The 17,515-nt window shown below is 40.3% G+C and overlaps 7 protein-coding genes and 1 non-coding gene across 8 annotated transcripts; 4 read left to right on the top strand and 4 right to left on the bottom strand.

Annotated features, from left to right (window-relative positions):
- Window positions 1–13: 13 nt before the first annotated feature.
- On the bottom strand, window positions 14–1,427 carry ATC70_011619 (uncharacterized protein; the record flags this gene model as incomplete). The annotated part of the gene is made up of 4 exons (XM_064830806.1): window positions 14–698; window positions 754–1,015; window positions 1,066–1,258; window positions 1,314–1,427. The coding sequence occupies 4 exons, from the start codon at window positions 1,425–1,427 to the stop codon at window positions 14–16; spliced, it is 1,254 nt and encodes a 417-aa protein (XP_064683308.1).
- A 168-nt stretch (window positions 1,428–1,595) lies between these two features.
- On the top strand, window positions 1,596–3,418 carry ATC70_011618 (uncharacterized protein; the record flags this gene model as incomplete). Its single annotated transcript, XM_064830805.1, has 5 exons — window positions 1,596–1,698; window positions 1,755–2,219; window positions 2,281–2,948; window positions 3,007–3,163; window positions 3,219–3,418. The coding sequence occupies 5 exons, from the start codon at window positions 1,596–1,598 to the stop codon at window positions 3,416–3,418; spliced, it is 1,593 nt and encodes a 530-aa protein (XP_064683307.1).
- Window positions 3,419–3,493: 75 nt separating this feature from the next.
- Window positions 3,494–5,442, bottom strand: MgSsk1_2 (Two-component response regulator SSK1p; the record flags this gene model as incomplete). Its single annotated transcript, XM_064830804.1, has 7 exons — window positions 3,494–3,899; window positions 3,962–4,012; window positions 4,073–4,599; window positions 4,703–4,788; window positions 4,846–4,903; window positions 4,962–5,143; window positions 5,205–5,442. The coding sequence occupies 7 exons, from the start codon at window positions 5,440–5,442 to the stop codon at window positions 3,494–3,496; spliced, it is 1,548 nt and encodes a 515-aa protein (XP_064683306.1).
- A 475-nt stretch (window positions 5,443–5,917) lies between these two features.
- Window positions 5,918–6,811, top strand: ATC70_011616 (uncharacterized protein; the record flags this gene model as incomplete). Its single annotated transcript, XM_064830803.1, has 3 exons — window positions 5,918–6,515; window positions 6,574–6,634; window positions 6,694–6,811. The coding sequence occupies 3 exons, from the start codon at window positions 5,918–5,920 to the stop codon at window positions 6,809–6,811; spliced, it is 777 nt and encodes a 258-aa protein (XP_064683305.1).
- A 150-nt stretch (window positions 6,812–6,961) lies between these two features.
- On the bottom strand, window positions 6,962–7,034 carry ATC70_011615. The gene has a single exon. It is a non-coding gene; the product is annotated as a tRNA-Met (tRNA).
- A 3,345-nt stretch (window positions 7,035–10,379) lies between these two features.
- On the top strand, window positions 10,380–11,829 carry ATC70_011614 (uncharacterized protein; the record flags this gene model as incomplete). Its single annotated transcript, XM_064830802.1, has 8 exons — window positions 10,380–10,536; window positions 10,592–10,639; window positions 10,693–10,841; window positions 10,899–10,965; window positions 11,017–11,268; window positions 11,334–11,412; window positions 11,466–11,623; window positions 11,684–11,829. The coding sequence occupies 8 exons, from the start codon at window positions 10,380–10,382 to the stop codon at window positions 11,827–11,829; spliced, it is 1,056 nt and encodes a 351-aa protein (XP_064683304.1).
- A 324-nt stretch (window positions 11,830–12,153) lies between these two features.
- On the top strand, window positions 12,154–13,585 carry DIB1 (U4/U6-U5 snRNP complex subunit dib1; the record flags this gene model as incomplete). The annotated part of the gene is made up of 7 exons (XM_064830801.1): window positions 12,154–12,364; window positions 12,414–12,562; window positions 12,636–12,699; window positions 12,754–13,002; window positions 13,056–13,134; window positions 13,191–13,363; window positions 13,416–13,585. 7 exons carry the CDS (start codon window positions 12,154–12,156, stop codon window positions 13,583–13,585), a joined length of 1,095 nt encoding a protein of 364 aa, XP_064683303.1.
- Window positions 13,586–13,805: 220 nt separating this feature from the next.
- On the bottom strand, window positions 13,806–16,004 carry ATC70_011612 (uncharacterized protein; the record flags this gene model as incomplete). The annotated part of the gene is made up of 4 exons (XM_064830800.1): window positions 13,806–13,896; window positions 13,961–14,486; window positions 14,541–15,064; window positions 15,121–16,004. 4 exons carry the CDS (start codon window positions 16,002–16,004, stop codon window positions 13,806–13,808), a joined length of 2,025 nt encoding a protein of 674 aa, XP_064683302.1.
- Window positions 16,005–17,515: the final 1,511 nt, after the last annotated feature.

The raw sequence follows: 17,515 nt of genomic DNA, 5'->3' as shown, positions 1-17,515 counted from the left end.
TTTTTTTTTTTTTTTACCAGTCTTCTCGAGACGAGAATGATTTGACAGACTCGCCATCCTCTTCTTCCCAATCAAATGATTTCGACACGACAATCGTGGTATCGCCATCCATGATCTGAAAATAATCTCGATCCGCTGACTTGAGAATATCAACCATGTTTTCTTGTGATCCGCAAATATGCTGCAATCTTAGTATGCTCCATAAGCTTGATATGCTAATGTGAATGGGTGTATGTGTGGGGCTGGTAGTGGTATAAATATCGGGTGTAGGCTGTTCACTTTGCTGTGTATCGTATTTCGACAAATCAAATGACTCCCAGTCGACGATGGTGATATCGAGGTCTGTGTGTTGTTGTTGTTGTTGTCGATCACTATCTTGCATTTGAAATCCTTTGCTAGGCTCTTGGTTTATATAGCTGTCCGCTTTGCATAAAGCTTCAATGTAATGCTCCAGTTCCTCTATGATTTTGTCTCTTGGTGGTGTCTCTCCATTGTAGTAAGGAAACTCGATGTGTTTGATCAAGTGATGTGGAGTTCCATGTGTTTGATCTGATGGTAGCAAGACAAAATCTGTTGCTCTGGTGAATACACATGCCTGCGTGCAGTGTCCGTTCTCCAGTTGATCATACTTTTGATGTAGCAACCCAATGCCATGGTATGCAGTGTTGTAATTGTACTTTTTTGCCCCCTCTTCGCACCTAAATAAGTGAGATTCGTCAGTCCCTCTGCTCATTACCGGCATGGGAGACATACCATGATTCAAATTCTTTGCGAGTCCATTCAAACTTATGGTCATCATGTCTGAATATCGACTCAGGTGTGTTGTATTTCAAATCAGGAAAGTTGACATTGTACTCGCCATTGGGTGTGGTGACAATCAGGACCTTGGGATGATAGACGCCTAACGTCAATTCCAGAAATGCATCCAGTACATCAGGGTACACATGTTCAATCACTTCTGAGCATACGATAGCTTGGTAGTTTTTCAATCTGTCATCAGCAACGCCAACAGACCCTGCTCGTATGATTAATCGCATTGCTACAACTACCATACATCCATGTTACCTTGATATATGTCAATCACAAGAGGTCGAGGTCTCAACTGTTCGAAATCACTCTTGTAGGGCAGGCAGCGCTCCACAGCTTCCTGCAGCACTTTTGGATCGATATCAATGCCAGCTATTTTTGTGAGTTTGTTCTCTGTAGCAGAGATCAAGAATGACAGCACGGCTGCTTCACCACAGCCATAATCAATGATCTGACAACAGAGTGTAAGCTTCAAAGTTCGAGGTACATTTGGAGCTGCTACCCACTGTCTCAATATTGTGCTGATTCAGTATGTCTTGGATAAAGGCTCTTCTTTGTCTCCATAATGGAGGACTAAAGAACTCGTTGGAGCTGCAGCTGTCTTCGCTGGTTGGTTTCATTCGATTGTCTAACAAAAGAAATGCCTCCCACCCTTCTCCCGTCAAGTACAGTACAACTTGCGGTATGTGACTCTATACTTCACGTGGCGATCTCCTTTCTCTTCTTCAAAAGGTACGACACAAACATGATGCAAGAGTTTCTTGGTTACCTTTTGTTATTTGATACAAATGTCTCATTGTCTAGAGGAGACAAACTTTAGTAAGCCTACTTACTGCGATCATTGCCAAGGTTTATTATGGGGCCTTGTCAAACAAGGCCTCAAATGTTCAGGTAAAGACATGTCTGCTGTTCAGTGCGAGTATCCATCCACTCACAGATTTTGTTAGGCTGTGGAGCTGTTTCTCATTTCAGCTGCCAGCAGGAATTGAAGCCTTGCAAGAATCCAAAGTTAGTGGATGATCCACCAGTGTATCGCAAACCAGATTACGATTCACCCGCAGCAAATGCCTTGCGATCGTTGCAACAGCAGCACTTGAATGATCCAAGCTCTCCTTCTTCAACGCCGACAGTGGAAGGAAGCTCGCTAGCCAAGCTCAAGAAACTAGCGACATCTGAGGAATTTCAAAATGTACTTGTATCTGCAGCCATTCATTCATCAGACACAACACAGCCTCCTAATGAATACCTCGCAAACTTGCCTCCTCTCAATCCTCAAAATACAGCCAAGAACTTTTCTCGATTTGTGTCTCGATGCGGTCCCATGTTTGCGTTTCGAGACAGCGTTATTCTGCTGCTCAGCTGGAACAAGCCAATTGATACACTAGCAGCACTCATCGTCTACTGTTTGATTTGTAAGTTTATTCTTTTGAGCGAGCCGCTGTTTTGATTCTCATCTTTCTCGCCTTTGTCAAGGTCTACATCCCAAATTGATGTTGTTTGTGCCACACGTAATTGTGCTCCAGATCATCATATCAGGCTATACAAAGAAATTCGGCAACAAGCATCAAGAGAAAACGACAGACAAGGACAAACGCAACAACCAACACCAAGGTAAAAAGCCACAGCCCAAGAAATCGACATCTGCTTCGACAGCTTCTTCACTTGGCGGGAGTCGCTTCAACTTTGCCTCTGCTCTGTTTCCTGCTTTTGACGAAGCCTCGCCCGAATACCTCAAGAATATGCAGAACTTGCAAAACATGATGGGAGAAATGAGTGGTTTATACGACTTGGTTGCTTCAAAGAGTCATCTCGTCGACTGGTCATCAGAGACAGAGACAATGCGCTTCTTCCAAGGCACGCTGATCTCTTTGGGTATCCTGGCCAGTGTCATTTGGTTTGTTCCTTTGAATGCCATCTTCTTGGTAGGCGGTGTTGCCATGTTCTTGTTGAATACACGATTTGCAAAGTTTGTGCTTAAGGAAATGCTTCCTCAGATCGCTGAAATTGGCCAATCGCAAGTGGATTCAGCTGTTCAATGGTACACTCAAGTAGAGAAACGACTAGACGATCAAGCCAATGTAAAAGAGCAATCACTTTACGAGAACCAAAGATGGTGGTCTGGAAGTGGGTTCGTGCCTCATGTAAGTGTGCTGACGCTGTGTAGAATGATGGAGGCCTTTGATTGATTCCTACTACTAGATGTTACCTAATGAGCGTGGTATTTGGTCTGACATGTCCGGTACAGTTGAATTAGCTCCTAAAGAAGAGCTGCCTGCTCCAGAGGGTTATCATTGGATTGAGGATAATTGGAGTCTGGATCAAAGTGGTCCATGGATAGATGAGATTCTCGGCATTGGTAAATAGAAACATTACGCAGAGATGAACAAGGACTGTAGCTAAGCCTTTAGTAGAAGTAATGGTGAGCCCTGAAAATGGGGGCTGGGTGTACACAGATCACAACTGGGAGAATCCAAGAAACGGAAACAATCTCATCAACAATCAGCAATCCGAGACTTCCGCCGATAAAAGCGTGACAAGAAGAAGAAGATGGATCCGTAAATGCGAAAGAAATATCAATAACAAGAAGTATAACCTTCCAGATACCAATTAGTTTAAACCATGTTTTTTTTTTTATTCATTTCCTATATGTACAAATAAAAAGTGGGGGTTTTTTCGTTGCAAACTACTACTCTTGCATTTCTGGTGATTCGCCAAAATATTGATCGACAAGCTTGTTTGCAAAAGCAAACAACTCTGGATCAGGTGCAGGCGCAACAGCAGCGAGTGCTTCCATACAATCGGGTACATTATCGATAATCTCTTTACCTTTGTGAGATTGTGTCAAAAGTAGTTCAATGTAGCCTAATCCCAATCGAATCATATCTGCATCTTGCGATTTTACGAGATCCAAAAAGGCAGGTAATAATTGCTTATGTGATAACTTATCCAGATGCTCGGATCCGTGATTGGCAATGTTCATGATGCAGTAAGCAGCACCTTTACGAATGTCAAAGGCACCACGTACTACGAGTTCAGACAGATGCTTGATCACATCGAGTTCTTCCAGTTTTTGAATGATTTCAGGATCTTGACTATGTGTTAAAGGAAGAAAGCGTGAGTTGGCATGGAAGCAGTATTTATGCCGAAATCTTACCTTGACGTGATATTTGACAGTACCCACAAGGCTTCCTTCTTGACAACCCTACTTGATTTGGTGATTGCATTAGGTACAAGTTTCTCTGAAGCAATGCATCACCACACTCACCTTTGATCTGACTTTATCAGGCTCACAACGGTTGGCAAGAATGCTTCCCTTTCAGCCAGAACCTTCAGGTAATCTTCAGAGCCTACCAAATTGCCCAATGTTCTGAGAACAGGCAATACAACTGGTCCCTGTTCAACTAAATTAGCCAATTCCTTGACAAGCGGATCAGCAAATCCCTTTGCCATGACCTCCTCGCGGAACTTTTCACTACCAGCTGTCAAATAGCTAATCACCCAGCAGACTTCAGTAGCAGCATCAGCATTGCCAAGGTTTTTCAGCAATTTGTCAGTGAGGCCAGCAGTAAAGAACTCCTTCAATTGGCCTTCCTGACCGCGCGCCAAATTAGCAAGAGCAAAGCATGCAGATTGAACTAGGCGAACATCACTGGAATCCAACATGTGTACCAAGGGCTTGATGGCTCCATTGTCTCTAATCGTGGCTCGGACTTTATCGTCTTCATCGTTCATATCGCCCAAGTCTTCAGCAGCCATGTTTCCTAAAGCGCCAGCAGCAATTTCGCGAAGATTCTGAAAGATTCATCACCACACATTCAGAGAAAAAAAATAGAAAGAAAGAAAATGTTTTAGTATTTTCTTTTCTTTATATCTTGCTTTTTTCTTCTCAATGTACCATATTATCAGAATCCAATAAAGAGATGAGGTAAGGCACAGTAGAAACAGATTTGATCCACAGGTCATAAGGGCCAGCGGCAATGTCTATGGTAACTAAGATCAGTATCAAATCGTCATGGACATTTGTTTTGCAAAGCTTACTTGAGATAGTTTGAGCTGCTTCAATTTGTTCATCAGAGTTGGATCCCGAAATCATTTGCTGCGTATGGATAGTTGTTAGATCCTACCACAGGCTTGACATGGTCACTGAAACTTACAGCCAAGGTTTCAATACAGTTGCCCTCCGTGATGTACTTGGTAAGAGCCTTTGCAGGCTCCAAAACGAATTTTCCAATATGCTGAGCAGCAACAATACGAAGGGCCTTGTCATCACTTGTCAAATCTTTGGCCAAACCTTCCACTTGCTCGGTTGACAGCCTGTAATAAGGACTTATCTCCTCTGATCAACCCGAACAAGTTAGCATCGCAAATGCAGATGCCTCATCATTAAAAGACCTTACCGTCATCCTCATCCTTCCTCTCTGAAGCAGGCTCCTCCTCCCCTGCACTTTCATATTCTTCATGTCGGTTTAGGTTACGGAAACGCTTTGCCGTAATTAGTTGTTCACGATGCTTTTTGCGAAGAGACTCATTGATGGCAACTCTTCTTTTGATAAGTTCATCAGGTGTTCTTGAGATGCTAGTACGCTTGTACAAGGAACGATGATCACCGCTGGAATTTCTTCTAGTTTTACCCATGGTATTACTGTAAATGTTTATTGAAAAAGACGAAACAGGAAAGAAAAAAGAAAAAATGTCATGGTATCTGTTAAATAGTCGACCCATGGGAGGATTCATGCAAATGAAAATTTGTTTTTTCCCGCTGTTGAATCGTGACTCGAGTAGACTATATGGTTCACATTAAACTTTCTTTCTGCCATTTGAAATAATGGTTCATGTGAAGATTTGGGCGCCATAGACAATGACCGAGAGTATTGCGTCTCATAATGATGCTCGTTTGAGTGTAATAAAGGCCAAACATAGCCAAGCACAACCTTTCACATAAAGCCAATCAAAGCAACATGTAACTTGATTGGGCATTCACATTTTTTGATGGGCTGCATAATAGATATCTGCCGGGACAAGACTGTACTGATTTGCTGATTTAGTTGTCAGTGCTTCTATTTTCTCTTCCCCCTTTATTTTCATTTCTACATCTTCTAATTAATCTCAAATGCCTAGAACACCACCAGCCATCATCCTTCCTAATAATTTACCATCTGCTTGGGTAAACCGTTCCAAAGTCAACAAGAAAAAATCCAACGCATCCAACATCTATGCCTCTCAAAAGCAAATCTCATTTGATGATACAGATGAGTACCTTATTATACCACCTATTCATTTAGCAGATTCCACTATCACTGATTCAAATGAGGTGACCTCGAGTATCATAGCTATAGATGAAATGCAAACAAGAACTTTGTCAGCATCTGTATCCACTAACCAAAGCTCTTACGCTAATACTACCACCCAACAACAGCAAAAATCACATCAGGAACATCAGCAACAACAGCATTTCCAGCAAACACAACAGCGACATCTTTCTGATCAAAAGAATGCCTGCTCTTCTTCTTCTTCTTCTGTCAAGCAAAATGCCTTAGCAGTTACTCCGTCTTCATCGCATAGTCATAGCAAAGAGAGCAACTTGATGAGCCATGAACAGGATCCCGATGTGACAATGGATGAACTAAATACCGCATTTGAACACCACAAACGCTCTGCAAACGACTTTCTTACACCTTCTAGTCAGCAGTTTGAATCTCTTGTCATGGGTCACTTAGGATTTGCATCGCATGATACATGTTGACACTAACTTCTTCTTTGCTATAGTCTCGCGAGATTTGGCATCCGATTTTCAAAAGTTTATGGAAGAGTATCGAGATATCAAAAAGTAAGAGTGTGTGGTTGTGGCTGCGCTGCCGTATATTCATAGTTGGCATTATCATGTAGGTCAATTGAGGATAAGAAGAAAGAACTGATTCAATACACAGAGGAACGTCTACGCTACTTGACACAGCGACAAACTCATTTCCAAAAGGAATTGAAAACATTACAAGAGTTCATTTAGGTAAAAGAGTTATAGTCATGCTAATACAGTAATGTATTGCTGTTCATCATCTGATCCATAATAATAAAAACATTCATTACAATCTTTAACCCCATTCGAGGATATAACAGTACACTATATGCACTACATTTCCGCAAAAGATTAAAATAATAGCATCAGTCCGTTTCGATCAGACGACCTCAGGGTTATGAGCCCTGCGCGCTTCCTGCTGCGCCATGATGCTACTTATATTATTTAAATCATAACTTATTATTCGATCCTAGCATAAACATCTTCGCAAATGTTAATCATCGAGTCTAGCACAAGAAAAAGCAAGTACAAATGAAATTGAAAGTCTTATCAAAAGTACGTTTGATGCACTTGTATAGTATATTAGTTTTATATTAGGAAGATTATCAAATAGGTTCCTGACATAAGTTTATTATCTGCAATATTTTTTCATTAATACTTATTGTTAAGCACAAAGAATAAAAGGATTATTATTTGTTGCTTATAAAAAATGTTCGATATTATAAAAACAAGAAAAGACTTATTTGAATAAGATCAGAAACAAAAACTAAAGATTTATTGATGAAGACAAGAGTTATTCTATTTATACTAAGTTCTGAATGCCAAAATAGCAATTTATCTTGTACAACGCTTATCACATCTGATGAACCTCAGCATTTAGATAGCTGAGATGCACTTCAATTATCATAGCTTGTCCATGTTGTTGCACAACACAGACATATCTACCCATCAAGAATACATTAATCTGTATAGACAGTGGTAGCCCTTCTGGCACAACACTTATATCGCAAGAACTTCCTAATAGCACTTCATCAAGACACATTCGACTAGCCAAAGCTAGAATTGGAGAGATTAAGAACCATGCAATATATTATTGTCACTAATAGCAATATTGAAAAAGGCCAGCAACAATTGTTTAGCCTTGACAGCAAGGTTCTTCAACATGTCAGGTATCTATTGATAACTTAAAACCAGCAAGTTAATATGGCCCTTTTCGTACGCTCCAATTTTTAAAATGCTTGGTCAAATGCATACATGTGTCGTGTACACATGCAAAAGCTCAACGGAGATTCAATTGCTATTGTTCTAAATGATGATCCATGGGATTCCGAAATCTATCGACCTTAAAATTACGCGTTTCTTGATAGTAACCACCCCTTCAAACTTATATGAAACTTGTAGAGAATTCAAAGGAAAATACAACGGTATCCATATCAAGTCTTTGGTGTACATTGTTCGCCTGATATTTGGTACAATTGTTTTTGCAATTTTATGACTGTTTTCTAAAGATTAATCACTACCTGTCATCAAAACATTTTGTTAAGCATTACTAAACATTGCAGACCAAAAAATTTCCTATCGAATGAGCTATTGCTTGAAGCTCTGGCATGATTCTATCATGAAATATTGACAATATTGTCCTGACCAAAAAAAGGTCACCCAGTTTTTTTGCTTGCTATCACAGGCAGATTTTGAAGAAAAATCCATGATTTTGCATGATACTCTTTTTTAACCATATCTCGACAAATACTCACTGGATTCGCACAAAACAAAGACCATTCGATAGCTCTACGTTATATCCATTATAATATAAGGGTTTTAAGTACCAAATGTACGTTCCCCTCATAAATTTGCTCAAAATCATATATTTTATGAGCTACAAGCGGGGGATATTCATTTTATATTTCATTTATCTATAATAACCATACCATCGTATAGAGAATTAAAAAAGAAACAGAAGCTATTAAGTTTGAAGCTCTCGTTCACTTAGTAAAATCCAGCGGTATGGCCCTTTGAAAATCGGTCATTTTGAACATTTTCCGTCATTACTCATTGACATCGTCCTCAATAACCCCACATCAATCATGCCCTAGTCAATAAATGTACTCTCTACAACTTTTACTACACATACATCTCACATTCATATAATAATATAAAAAGTTTTACTAGTACCATCTACTCATAATTAACCATTTTTCTAAATTCTCGCTTTTCTCAACAACCATGCTATCTACGTAAATTTGGTTTGTACCATCGTCATCTTGACAAAAGCGGAGCCCCAAATCGGAACGCGAATTGGAATTCGGAGTTCGAAATATTTATATGCCGTTTTTTTATAGCCCTGATGTTTAGGTAGTCTTTCGTACGTTTGCGATTAATTTTGTTGTGTTAAGGATAACGAGACATTTGAAATACCCGCGAGCGCAATTCCGTTTTGAAGTAGTTGAAAAAGTTGTATCTGCATCTGCTAGATTACGATGTATAAATAGTCGGCTTAACATTTATATTAGAATTAGCGCGAGCCCTACTAACAGGAGCATTCGCAGGAGCAATTGAAGATGACACAGCACGTTATGTTAGTAAGCTTAGCGTCTGCTAACTGTTTCTAGTTGTCAATTCAAGTTCTTATCATTGCTTTTCGAAATTAACGTAAGAAGGTAGAAGTTGATATTTTTGAATGGTTGTCATGGTGTTTGAGAGTATAGTCTACTACAAACAAATCTAAATGTATAACCCCTAGTAGTAGAAATACCGATACGATGCATACACTGAGGGTGAGCGCCTTGTTCATTTCTTTCCATGAGGATTTCAACTCTTGATGGCTTTCTGATTTGTTATTATGCCAAGAAATGAATTAAGAAAATGCTGTCGTCTCTGCTTACCTCGCATAATTTGCTTGCACATGCTGTACGTACTTTGCTCGAGTATAAAGCCATTAAAACAAGTGCTGAGAAAGATTGATATACGAATACAAGGATTGATTTGCATATCCCTTTTGAGTCAAAGGATATTTGGCGCATTTGCTGTGGTTAGCAAATTTCCACGCATTAGCAAGTGCTCTCCGAAGCCATACTTTGGAAGTGAGGTATGGTATTTTTGAGAGACATGCCAGAGGTACGTAAGAAGGCTACACCGATTGAAACATTACCTCGAATAAATAAGCTAGTAATACATTAATATAAAACTGGGTTCTTGAATGCGTTTATTTGCCAGTTAGAAGTTGTAATAGGATTCAACTTATTCAATGAAAAGCAATGAAGTCTAAACTCTTAAGAAGTACGTTATTGACCATCTAAGATTGCTTGAGCCTCATCATGGATCATCAAATGGCTCTGTACACCATAGCTGTATGAGTTTGCGTCTCGACTTTGATCAGATCCATCCTTAAAGGTTTCGCAGTGCAAACAGCCTTTGCGAAAAGCTAGTAGTTTTGTAAGGTCGTAATTAATCGGCATCGACCCAATTAGAAAATAGAGATAATCGCATTTGAGGAGATATCAAATTCCATTTCTAAATGTATCCATCATTATACATCACAGCCTCTTAAAGCTTCAATAATAAATAAAGTATCAATCTTCTCTATCATAAAAATTAGCTTCTCAATAGAAGTCTAGATTGAATGAGATACATTTTGTAGCACGCAGTGTTCTAAGTTTACCCTGCGAATTACTGTGTCGGGTTAATTCGTGTGATACCAAAAAAGAAAAGAAAAACATATAAAAAGATGAAATTTCCAGCTTTTTGTTTCTTTTCATTTATTCATTAAAGTTACCCTCTGATGATTGATACCAACAAGCCTATTGTAGTGATTGGTGCTGGTGTCATTGGCCTATCTACCGCATTGCAATTAAAGCAAAAGGGATATAAAAAAGTTATGATTGTTGCAAAGCATATTCCAGGTGATATGTGTATAGAATATACCTCTCCATTTGCAGGTAATGCTTCCAAGCTAGTGATTTATTGAGCGAAACCTGAATTACAATCTATTAGGTGCTCATTGGAGAACTATGGCACCCAACAACAACACATTATTGAAAAGTGAGCAGTGCTCGATTCATAAGACGTTAAATTGATCTGATTCCATTGTGTAGAGTTTGATACTGTTACATACAATCGATTCATGGAGCTCGCCAAATCCTCTGATAACACGGGTATTATGGCCGTTCCCAGCTATGACTATTATGATGACGCTGAATTGCCAGAGAATGCTGATCCGTGGTTCAAAGATCTAGTTCAGGACGTATGTTCATGCATGAATGAAGCGTATCAGACACTAATTTGCTATACATTTCATCAGTTTGAATTCTTGACAGAGAAAAACAACTTGCCACAAGGAGCCAGATTGGGCCACAAGTACACTACAGGTATTTTTTGAATTATAAGCTTGATCTACAATTGACTGACTCAGTGGGTAGTACTCATCAATACCCCAGTCTATATTGCATGGCTCGCGTCCAAATTCAAGGAATTGGGAGGAGAGATTGTGCAGCGCTATATTAGCCATATTGACGAAGTGTTCAACTTGGATAATAACCCATTTGTTATCAACTGTACTGGCTTAGGTGCTCGGTTCTTGGGTGGTGTCAGTGATGAAGCTGTGTTTCCTACAAGAGGACAGACGATCGTTGTCAAAGCACCCCACATCAAACGAACAATTACACATAAGGGTATGTTGAAACTCAGTGACATTATTGTGATGATAGGCGACTTTTATCCTAAATAGTAAACTTAGGGGCACAAGGCATTAATTATGTTATCCCAAGATCTGATGGCACCGTGATTCTCGGCGGAACTGCCACTAAGCATGATTTGTAAGCTTCGCCATTATGTAAAGCTGATGATTTTTTAATTCAAGGTACCATAGTAATCCATTCCCAGAGCCTCAAGTCAACAAGATCATCCTTGAAAAGACATTTGCTTTATGCCCTGAATTGAAGGACAAGCCATTAGAGATTGTAAAGTATAATGTTGGCTTACGTCCATCAAGAATCGGCGGTGTACGCATTGAAAATGAAATAATCAGTAAGTGGTATAAGATCCACATGGCACTATTTGATGGACTGACATTGTTGTGATTTACAGCCTCAAGAAACAAGCAGCAAAGAGTTCAAGTAACTCATGCTTACGGCCATGGCGGGTTTGGTGTGCAATCTAGTTGGGGCTCTGCTGAGCACATTATTGAAACTATGGAGAAGGGTTTCTCCACATTGACATCTGCTCGTCTTTAAAAATGACTGATGTGATACACGGCCATTTTATCCAATGCCATCTTGATTGGTGTATTGGGCGCGACGAAATGCTTCCATAGATTCAAACGCTACTAGAATAAATGTTGCATTGTAGGTTTGGTCAGCAGTTGCAATTGCAGTGTGGTACGATAAAAAGTGGTGCGGAAAATAACACTGAATAAGTTGAAGTTGTTTATTATCATGTTCCTTTATATGTCTAGTTGGTTAAAAGGGTAAGATTTGAGTGGGAAAAAAATATAAAATATGGTCTCTGCTGGAAGAAAAGGATAGTTTTCTCTTTCTTGATAAACAAAAAAAAATCAAATGGTTTGCAATGGTTGTAATTTAGGCAGGGTTACTGTCATCGGTGCTGGTGTGATTGGGTTGACTACAGCGCTCTTGCTTCAGCAAAGGGGTTACGAGGTAACGATAATAGCGGATCATTTTCCTGGCGATAAGGACATCCAATATACGTCGCCTGTAGCAGGCGCTCGATGGAGAACACTGGCACCAAACTCTGATTTACGTTTGCAGCGTAGGTTGGCAACACGCGTTTGCATTTGACTATATTGACGTTCAAGTAGGATACGACCGTGTTTCATTCAATTTCTTTTGGCAACTGGCTAAAACGCATGCGGCTGAAGCAGGTATCATGGTGGTATCTGCTTACGATTACTATCAAGATAGCAGTCAAGATGTGGTGAATCCATGGTGGAAATCATTGGTACCTACTGTAAGCTGTTTCTTTGATATATATATATATATATATATATATATTATGCAAATCGCTGACGAGTATCACATAGTTCCAGAAAATAGACGAAAAAGAATTGCCTGATCACATTTCGGCTGGTTACCATTACACCACAGGTAGCACAAACAAAGCTTAATTTTGCTACCTATAGAAACTAATCCCAAGTATAGTGTTGATCAACCCTTTGGTATATCTTCCTTGGCTCTTGAAACAATATCTTGCTATGGGCGGCAAACACAAGAGGCAAAAAATTGACCGGATTTCAGATGTTATATCTGATGAGGTGGACATTGTAGTCAATTGTACGGGTGTCAGGGCAAAGGATTTAGCAGGAGTGATGGATGCAGCCATAATGCCCACACGTGGTCAAAATGTCATCATCAAAGCACCACATATAAGAAGGACTATCTCCATGTTGAGTAAGCAATCTCTCAAAGTGATATGGAATCTGTATATTGATAATTTGGGATAGAGCGCGATAGTTATACGTATGTGATACCTCGTTGCGATGGCACTGTTGTATTAGGCACAACCAAGGACACTAATTCCACGTAGGATAGAGTATTTTAATGTACATTGAAATGCAAGTCTAACCGATTCGACATAGTGATCCAAATATTGACCCACACACGACAAACGATATCCTTCAGAGAGCAATTGAATGTTGTCCAGATCTGAGCCTACTACATAAAGGAGTCAATGATCTGGATGTCGTTGAAAACGTCGTAGGAATAAGACCTGTCAGACAAGGTGGCCCACGAGTACAAAATGAACATTATAGTAAGCTAGATATGATGTTGTCAAGATAAGCAATACTAAGGCAGTGCTTTAGAGCTACAATCAGGCAAAGAGGTGCTGATCACACACAATTATGGCCATGGCGGTTCAGGATATCAATCAAGCTGGGGCACAGCTCAAGAAGCTGTTCGCCTCATTCATCAGGGCCATAATGCATTGAGAAACGAATCAAAGCAGATGCGAAAATTGCTTTCTCGATTGTGATATCATTGACTGGAATAAATATCAAAATGATATGCTGCTGTAAAATGGGATTATACTGTATAAAACGAGGTTGGCACTTCAATACTAACGCGCATAGTCACTTGCCGTAAGACAACTGTTAATAAGACCTCAGACTGATTATGATTGAGATAATTTTGCTTAGAGTAAAGAAAAATATTGACATATTTATATGGTATAAAAGAAGGAGAAAGAGGTATAGTTATGCTCTATGAATAATACATCGTTGAACTGGATCAGTTGGTTCTGCTGAATTCCATTGAGTGATGGTTGAAAATGATACAAATGCCATACTATTGAGAACAAAGGTCAGCTTACTGCCCCACCCTAATGAGCGGCCTCTCTACTCGAACTTACCATATAATACCAAACAAAATCAATGCAAAATTAGCAATGCGTCTCGTGGTAGGCAGCTCCAAAGCCTTGAGATGAAACAAGGGAGGAAACACAAAGCAGAGAGGAATACAGAACAGGGCACCAATCAAAGCTACAAACTTGTCCAGTTTGTCCTTGGAGCCGATGATGCCAATGCCTGCACATAAAAACACCACAAACACTCGAAACACGTTCTTTTGCCACTTGACAATGGCATTGTTCTTTCCTGATTTGGTGGTAAACAGACCGTTTTCCATGATACGGATAGCCGGAAATAATTGCAATGGGATCGACAAGCAGATGGCTAGTGAATACAGTGTCTGGATGGAGGATACCATGGGATCCTTGCTAGGCAAGTTGAGTAAAATGATGGTTTGCACATTCTCGCCAAATGTCATGTAGGATAAAGCGCCCATAGTGATGAATAAGCAGGTGATTACCGTCAGGGCTCTGGTCAAGACGCGAGGGAATTTCTTGGGATCCTTCATGGATTCGGTAATGGGGATGACTAGATGAGACGATTAGATATACATATCTGGTTTCTATACTGACCAACACTAACCTAATCCAATGCCTTCAAATGTAAATGCTGCAGTGCCGAGGAAAAGCGGGTAATGCAAAGGATTCCACATCTCCACCTGCACCATGCCAACCGTAAACAGCTCCTTCAAATCATAGTAAAACAGGTAGATCAATCCAATCACAATAAAGACGTCTGCAATCAAAGCGAATACGGATAAGCGTTGGATTTTTCGAATCATGGCAAGTGGAATAAAGGCAAAACTTTGAGCCAATATCAACAGATGCATTGGGATGGTGAGTCGACACTTGGAGAACGTGAGCACCAATGACTGTAAATTCTCTGCAACAAAAATCATGTAAGCGCATACAAATCCAATCTGTGATAATGTGATGGCGACTAGTACAGCAACTCGCATACGGGATCCATACAGCACGCCTCCCATGTCTCCAAAACTAGCAGGCACGACGAGTCGAGTCTGCACCAGCAGCAAAAAGGACCATAGTGAGATCAGGGCCCAGGCAGTGATGGCAAAGATGGAGAACAACAAACCTCCATTGTAGAAACTATCCCACACAGTCAATGATCCAAACAACCAAAAGTGATCACTGTATCTACTTACGCTTTAGGCAAAAACATGATGCCAGTAGTGACAAATGACTTGAGTAGTAGGAACATGGCTTTACCCGGCGTCGCTTTTCCTTGCAGTGTCTGTCCTGGACGAGATCTGGACAACAGTGGCATGGTCTCTCTTGCTTGAAGCTGTTTGTATTGCAACGGGACGACGGGTCGTTTTGTGTTTGTTGAGATGGGTAGCGGTGAGCCTTGTGTAGCGTCTGTTGCTCCATACGAATACGATGCATTGTTCAAGGGCGGGCGATAGGCCATGATACCGCCCTCAGGTATGCTGTCATCCTCGCTGCTGGCACCTGCACCATTGTCATCTTCGCTTGAGTGATACGAATCTGACGAGGAATCCGAAGAGGATGATTCAGCATCGCTCAAATTCTCACCTCCAAAATGGCCATATAAACAGAGGAATTCTACAAAGCTGGATGTTACGAAATTAGGGGGCTTCTTCCCCTGTTTCGCTGCTTTGCTCAACACATAATGACGCCTGAAGCCACCAGGTTGCTTCAAGGACTGCAACGACACATCGACGGTAGGCTCGCGATGTGCAGGCAGTGATATACTCTGTGTGCGATTTCTCTTTTGCTGTTTGTTCTCTACTTGAGCTGTCCATTTGTAGATTTCATCGAGTATGGAGCCACCAGGTAATAAATGATGTGTGTTGTAGGTAGGCTGCTTCCTTTGCTCCTGTTGCTGTTGCTTCAGCTTCTGCTCCTTCCTTTGCTTTTGCTGCTGTTTGCGTTGCTGGCGTTGTTTGCGTGAGGGATGCGGTGGTATCAGTGAAGATGATGAGGATGCTGGATGATAAACGAGGTGGCGTTTCACCACTTTGGCTACTTGTTCGACTGGTAAGTCAATGGTTACTGAGCGTTCCATTTGTTCCTTCTCAATATATATCTATATCAATATACAAAATGATAGAAGAGAGTGTGTTTTGCTTGCTGGATTACTAGTAAAATTATGTGAAAAAAAAGAGGTTGCAAATGAAAAAAAAAAATAGACACATTCTCGTCCACTTGGCTTTAGTAGAGTGCTACTGCACATCACTCTTTCTACTACTCCCACACACACACACATACAATGGATCTCCGTGACGGCCTGAGCATTTGATCTGCTGTAGAGTGGACGATCCATCATGAAGCGATCGACATTTATATGAGGGAATGTAGTATGGATCATCTGGCATGTGTTTGCTGCATTTGCATTGTATGAAACATATGATATGATTGATCATTTGTAAATGGAGATTCATTGCAAATGTTCTTTCATGTTCTAAATGGCCATAAATGGCTTTTAATTTGATAAATCAGATACTAATGCCAATGGCTCATCAAGAGCATCTTTCCCTCTGTGGAAGCTTTCAGATCCGAGAGTGAGTAATTTTGTTTGATGAAAGGCTCATTTCCTATGGATTAGCGCTCTTGCAACAGATTACATTCGATCAGGAGGAGTGGCAAAGCAGCGTAACTCGTAATTGCCCATACTAAGAACAACAGCCCAGGACATGTCTCCCTTATTGTTTTGGTGTTTGCTACAGATCTGATACTGAGCGTTCAAGAGCTCCTCCAGTTTCTCAAGATTGGTTTTTGGAGATACATCAAATCGGTTTACAATACAATTGATTTGGCAGCCTTGGTTATGCCTCCAGTCTGCTTTTAGTTAATGATCACTAGTACAGGGAGTTACGTTAGAAAGCAAATGAAATCAGTTTATAAGACTCTCATAGTCATGCTGGTGGTCATTTTCGCTTTTACACATGCGTTCATCGTCTTGCTACTCTACAAAGATGACTCTTACTTTCAGGAGCAATACTCTGGATTAAGCAATCTAACGGATACCATGTCAAATGCCGAAAATAGTGTGAGCTATAGCGACACTAGTGCAAGCAGCAGCTCTACCAATCTATTACAGGCTTTTTCAACATTATGGCTTTTCATTTATGGTGTTTAGTATCCTATCACTGATGAAGATGCGGGAGATGACGTTATGATTATAGTGTTCGCAATGATGTTCTCATTCGTCACAGTGCTGTTGTTCTTCAATCTGGTTATGTAAGGTATTATACTAGAAGTGTGTCAGATAGTCAGTAGCTTAATGTAGCAAAATTGCTTCTAGAGGTCATTGCCGAGATAGAACAATTTTGGTGCACCAGATCTGAAAGGATTAACCGCAAGAATAGCCCTAGTGTCGTATATTACATTGCCACATACACTGCTGTACGGCAGCAAGCTGAATTACTAGAGAGAGAATGCGACTCATTGATAAAAAGAGCCAGAGGTTAAGCTAAAAAAAAAAAAAAAAAGCAGCGAGCCAACCGTTCGACCTGAAGATAGCTATACTGCAGTGGTCGAAATTATCTACTATTAATAAAGTGAAGCACTAATTGC

The sequence above is a fragment of the Mucor velutinosus genome, assembly GCF_035048745.1.
Source record: "Mucor velutinosus strain NIH1002 chromosome Unknown tig00001564, whole genome shotgun sequence".
Lineage (NCBI taxonomy): Eukaryota > Fungi > Mucoromycota > Mucoromycetes > Mucorales > Mucoraceae > Mucor > Mucor velutinosus.
Note: the sequence above shows the minus strand (reverse complement) of the source record. Positions and strands in the feature narration are given on the sequence as shown.